Source organism: Enoplosus armatus, chromosome 22, assembly GCF_043641665.1.
Source record: "Enoplosus armatus isolate fEnoArm2 chromosome 22, fEnoArm2.hap1, whole genome shotgun sequence".
Taxonomy (NCBI): Eukaryota; Metazoa; Chordata; class Actinopteri; order Centrarchiformes; family Enoplosidae; genus Enoplosus; species Enoplosus armatus.
Window position 1 is genome coordinate 16,135,117 of NC_092201.1, and position 6,192 is coordinate 16,141,308.

The 6,192-nt window shown below is 52.2% G+C and overlaps 1 protein-coding gene across 1 annotated transcript in view; it reads right to left on the reverse strand.

The window, feature by feature from the left end:
* lmo3 (LIM domain only 3) overlaps positions 1 to 4,832 on the reverse strand; it is a 28,736-nt gene extending 23,904 nt beyond the window's left edge. Inside the window, exons 1-2 of the mRNA XM_070928935.1 lie at positions 4,808 to 4,832; positions 1,603 to 1,816 (exon numbers count right to left, since the gene is read on the reverse strand). Of these exons, the coding sequence (XP_070785036.1) occupies positions 1,603 to 1,816; positions 4,808 to 4,832 (239 nt within the window). The remainder of the gene's footprint in view (positions 1 to 1,602; positions 1,817 to 4,807) is intronic.
* Between the last annotated feature and the right edge of the window lie 1,360 nt (positions 4,833 to 6,192).

Genomic DNA, 6,192 nt, shown 5'->3' on the forward strand with positions numbered 1-6,192 from the left:
CAGTCGGGACACAAAGTGCTGATGGGAGCTGATGTGAAACGCAGCTGGCATCAATACAGAAGTGCAACATGAAAATTAGTGCTTTTTCACAATTTCTGATGCTGCTTTTTTTTTTTTTGTTTTTTTTTTGTTTTTTTACACGAGTAGCATCTGTGAACAAAAATCCATTTAAAGATTTTTTATCTTGTCTCATTATCTGTGAACGTCCCTGAAATCTGTATTCTTCCCAAAATATTACCGATTGGGGTCCACAAACAAAAAAAAAAAAGAGAGCTGTTCCAAAAAAAAAAACGGTCGGATGTTTGTAGGTTCGTGTCAGCGGCAATGCTAGTACAAGAATGCTATTGCTATTTTTGTTTACCAGAGACAAAAAAAATACAGTAACTATGTCACGTTGAAAACCAGCGAAGGAGACCACTTTGATAATCCAGTCAGGTGCTGGACCGTCTCAAACCCCCCCAGCCGGGATCACGTCGGGCCCCCACAAACCACGAACGTTTACTTTGATGCCAGCTCGACTACACTTGCCATGTCATGCCATCATGACGCCACAAAACACGCGAGCGCCTCAAATAAGAATGGGGTCCCTCCAAAATAAAAGCCTCAATAGTTTTGGCCGCAGAGCTTCTTATGTTGGGGTCGCGTCATGTGACTTCTGTTGACATTCAAAAATAAAAAATAAAAAAAATCGAAATAATCAGTGGAATAAAATGATCACAAAATGAAAATAAATGCAAAGCCTACCCGTCACAATAAAATACCGTAGGTCAGGGTTATACTCCAACCAATGGGTGTATCTCCATGGGAGCAAAGTGAGCTATCCTGATTGGCTCCTGAAATAGGGAATAGGAGGCTATAAAGACTCTGTCACAGCTATTTTAAACAGTTGCCCGCGTTATTCATTGGCTGTGATGCGTTACAGAGAATAACTCCCTTTCTCGTTGTGAACCTTTGGCCCCCGCGAAGCCAGAAAGGTTTCACGGTTTCAGTGTTTGCCGTGTTGTTCAGCACCGATGCTGCTCTCAGCCCGTAGCTCGCCTACCGCCTTCCTCTGATTAGCTGTCACATTTTAAAGTTGCATTCCCCATTGTCAACCCCCCCCCCCCCCCCGCCCCGGTTGTAAACAACCAGGTTTGAAGCTAATTTTCTGATTTTGTGACGCAGATAAATGGAAATTGTACATTAATGGGATGCTGTTAACATGAGACAGCTCACAGTTATACTGATGTTTGCTAAATAAACAGCAACGCAGCAAATAACACACTGAGAGGATAACAACAAAACACGCAAAAATGAAAACGAAAAAAAAAAAGCTGATTAAAAATTGGAAACAGTAAACAAACGCTGTGCCGTAATTTACAAGGAAAAACCCGCCACTGTCTAATTGCTGGGTGCTACATTTTTTTTGTGGGGCCTTAAAAAACCTGCGCCCCACTCCGCAGAACCCAAAGGGAGCTCAGCCTGAGCTCTACAACGTGTGTGAAGTGGATTTCCGGTTCGGTTATCTCCCCCCCCAACGCTCCTGCACACACTGTGACCAGACTGCGTATTATCTGGGCGGCACTCGGCGGTGTTTGCCGAGGAGACGCCAGGCCATCTTACCGTAGGTAGTCTCTCCGGCACAGGATGAGGTTGGCTTTGGTGTAGAGCGTGGAGCCCACCTCGCCCAGCCTGCAGTCGCAGCAGGCGCACTTGAGGCAGTCCTCGTGCCAGTACTTATCGAGGGCCTTCAGCAGGTAGCGGTCCTTGATCTTCCGGTTGCAGCCGGCACAGCCTTTTGGCTTGGTGTCCGGCTGGACGGAGAGCATTTGTATACCTGAGGGGGGGGGGGGGGGCAGGGGCAGAGAGAGAGAGGCAATGATGAATGTGAATTGATGAATTGTCAAGAAGAGCAAAATACCCTTTCTCGCTCACATAAGCACAATATTTGTTTATTTAACAAAATAAAACGCACATCCCTATATTTCTAAATTGTCAAAAAAAAAAATGCAAATGATGTATTATATAATGTACACAGGCAGATGGCATTTCCAACATGTCTTTTTTTTTTTTTCCCCCCCACTCATATGCACAAAAGCATAGACGACAATCCGAAACTGTGGGTGTTCCAGTCTGTGCAGAGCTGCGTCCCAATTCTGTGTTCAGAGTGTCCGCACGCCGGGCAAAGGGAAAAAAATGAAGTATACTCAAAAGGGTTCCACGGACGATCCAGCTGTAAGTGACGGGACGGGGCTTTCTGGAAGATCTTAAGAGAGCAAGAAAAAACAAAAACAAAAACAAAAAAACAAGGCAGTTTGGCGGCGTCTCGATCCACAGCGACGCGCTCGTTTTGAGCAGAGTCCGTGAGCCCCGCATTCGTGACCGAGTGCAACAAAACCAAACGGGTACTGAAAATCGAGTGGGGCCAGAGAACAGGTCGGCACGCACACTCGGAGTCGCCGAGGCGCTGTCCCACAATTCCTCGCACCCACAAAAAAAAAGGAAAAGAAGGAAGTTGAGTTGCAGTGAGACACAAACAATAACCCCTAACTTTGAGAGCTTCCATCACAACACTGAAACGGGGGGGGTGGGGGGGCTCACCGATTAGCAGCACGTAGTCTTGTGGTCTGTGTAACAGTAAGTGTCGCTTAAGCAGCGCCCCAAAAAGTAAATAAATGAATATCTGATTTAACAGCCGCAGCAGACGTGACACGCAACAGACAAAGACTGTGACCAAGGAGAAGAAGAAGAAGAAGAAGGAGAAGAGGAAGAAGAAGAGGGGCTGTTTAGTGGTGGTCAGCAGACTGGTCTGTGACCAGTGAGACCGCAACACAAAAACAACTGTAACAACCAACAAGCGGGCCCACACAGACACAAAGCCAGTTTCACATTTCTCTCTTCTCCTCAACACTTTTTTCTTTCCACGTTGACCTCCTCAGTGTTTAAAGTGTGTGTGTGTGTGTGTGTGTGTGGGGGGGGGGGCGTGGCTACAGGCGAGGAGCTTTGCAGCGGGCCCCTGTATTGTTTGGCCTGAGCTGACTGTGGAGAGCCTTTTGTTGGCCCACTGGGGGGAGAAGAGTTTTGGGGGGGGGGGGGGTGGAATTAGTATTCTCCTACCATTCCCTGAGGAGAGGCACACCCCCCCACCCCCCAACTCTCACTCCCCTTTTGTCCCCCTTTCACACACACACACACACACACACACACACGCTATATATCTCTTAAAGTATAGTTTTAGCTTTTTTCTTCTTTTTTTTTTTTGACCATTTTAGTTCAAACATGTCACCACAAAAAGAAAAAGCAGATGTTTTTAGCTCAGTTGCTGCTCATCATTCACCCAGCTGACCATTTGTTCAGTTCAGCTGCAGTGTTTGGGTGTTTTCCCTTCATCGTTTCGCCCCAAACGAACACGGAAGGGCAAGAACTTGAAAGTGTGTTCCATCTCGAAAGCCCCACAAATCCTGTCCAATCTGATACTGTTGTGAGTGTGTGTGTGTGTGTGTGTGTGTGAGTGCAGTTGAATGAAGTTCACTGCCTGTACCTCAAGTTCCTTGCAAGTTGCAAGGGGGGGGGGCAAATGACAGTGGAGGAAAGCTACACACACCTGCTTCAAAATTCAACAACAACAACAACAAAAATAACGCCAAGGGGTCCTTTGATTGACCTGTCACTGCACTCCCTCCCCTGCCTGACATTTTACAGAATCTATCCTTGAGTGAGGGGGCATAACCCCCCCCCACCCCACCAAACATTCGCAGAGAGCATGGAACAGGTTGCGCCGCGGCTCGGCTCGATTGATTTGGTTTAATTGGCTGGATCTTGTTGGAGAGCGGGGCGCGCTGGCTGCCCGGCCGGCTGCTGCGCTCTCCGCTGCGCCCGTTCAGCGGCACTGATCCGGTCCAGCCTCGTTAGCACTACAAAGTCTCCCCGCTACTCATTACCAAACCAAAAGACGCTGGAGGTACAACCCCCCCCCCCCCCCCCCCCCCCTTTCTTCGTCTTCTTTTTTTTTTTTTACTGTGCAATCAACCCGGGGGAGAATGCACGGACCACTTCGCGCTTCCGATTTCGAGGGAGGGGGGGGGGGGGGGCGAACAATAGCTTCATTTTCAAACATCGGAACCCCAAATGCTATCTGTTTTGTTTGCTCCCAATTGCCCCCACTCCGCCGGGCTCCCAGGGCTGCCTGCCTGCCTGCCTGCCTGCCTGCCTGCCCGCCGCGCGTCCCCGACCACATGCATCACCATCTGAAACCCAGAGGCGGACGGGATGGAGGGCTGACGGAGGGGACGGACCGGAGAGCAGCCTGCTCTTTCAGCCCCCCACCCCACCCCCCCACCCCCCCCCCCCCAGCTGCTCCGGCAGCGAGATGCTGACATTTCACCCTATCGGTTTAATTACTGTTGCCATGGCAGCGGAGTGCCGGTAAAGGCCAGTAACCGATTTAACGCGGAGACTCAATTTGCCACGCAGCTTTCGCAGGAACACAACACAACACGAGACCGGGAGCGAACGTTACCGAACGCGTGCGCACACCGGACTGCGCGGTCGCTCAGCGTCACATCGGAGCGATGTGTCCGTGGCGTCCTAATGGAAGGTTATCGGTGCGGTAGCGCGGGGATAAGGGATCGGGTTAGAGCAGCAAAGCGGGTCAGATCTGGACGCGTCCCCCCCCCACCACCACCACCACCACCACCACCACCACACACACACACACACACACACGTCGACGCAGGGATGCTGTAACTTGCCGCCGCGGAGCACACACGCCAAACACACACGAAACGTGCCGTTCACAACAAGCCGGAGCGCAAAGTAGGCATCTTACCGAAACTTTTCTCCCTTTTCTGCATTTGTTGAAGCGCTGGAGCAGCCGAAGCACCGCCACCACCATGCAACCCGGAGCCGCCTGGTCCGGAGAGCAGCTGTCTGCAGGAGGCAGGCTGGGATCAGGCTTTGTTACAGGGTAGGGAGGGAGGGAGGGTGGTGGTGGTGGTGGTGGGGGGGGAAACAATCCAGCACGGCGACCAGCGAGGAATGAAAAAGAAGGCGGCGGAGGAGGAGAAGGAGGAGGTGGGGGGTGTGGGGGGTTGAAACACCGGCCAACAACAACAAAAAAAAAAACAAACAAACAAAAAAAAAAAACCGCAGGCGGAGGAGGTAGAGCAGCGAGCTGTGCGCTGCCGTTCGGGCGTCACACGGCCGTGTGTGTGTGTGTGTGTGTGTGTGTGTGAGAGAGAGAGAGAGAGAGAGAGAGAGAGCACGTTAATCGACGACGGGAGCTGCATGCGCGGGGAGAGTGCAGGCAGCGAATGGCAGCAGGGCGACAAAGAGATGCTTCCCCCTCCGCGGCGCCGCCACCATCTAATCCTACTGGCCGCCGAACACAGCGACTCCTGCTGCACGCTGCCGCCGCTAATCAGCGCGTTTGACGTGCCACCAGGCGTCGCGTCACACACACACACACACACACACACACACACACACACAGCGGGAAGGGGGACGGTTCCCTCAGTCCGGCCCCCGCCACCGCCGCCACCACCACCACCCTCCCAGCATCACCATTTCACCTGGTCCTCACACAAGCCTTGTATTTAAATCTCACACATCTGAAATTCACCGCAGCCTTAAAAACAACAACAACAACAACAACAACAACAACAACAAACAATTTGCAGAAAGACAGAAAGGAAGCCAAGCAAATGAACTTTTCAGCTCACTCACCTTTCTCAACAAGTTAAGCAGCAGAAGCCTGAGCGCCGGCAGCGGATTCTGGCTACAGATCCCCCCCCCCCTCCTCCTCCTCCCCTCCCCCCTCCCCCACGCCGAGCGGAGCAAGTTCACCTGGACTGACGCCGCGCGTTCAGCCGCGCCGCTCTCCGAGGCGGAAATAATGAGCCCCGCATGGATCGGAGCGACCGCTTTGGAGACCGCTATAACCCGGCTACAGGTGTTCCACCCGACCGCCGCGGAGCGTGCAGGGGAGTGCGCGGGTAGTGGTGGTGGTGCTGGTGGTGGTGGTGGTGTTGGTGGGGCTCAGGCCGGCGCGCGTCCCCCATGCATCAGCGACTGAGAGTGGCGAGAAGTCCAGCTGTATTATATCCAAACCCCCGCAATCCCTCACCGGCGAGACATTACACCGCCACGATAAGGTCATTCACTGATCACGGGCCGCTCAGCTATAACGGAGAGATAGCGTCACGTGCAACCCCC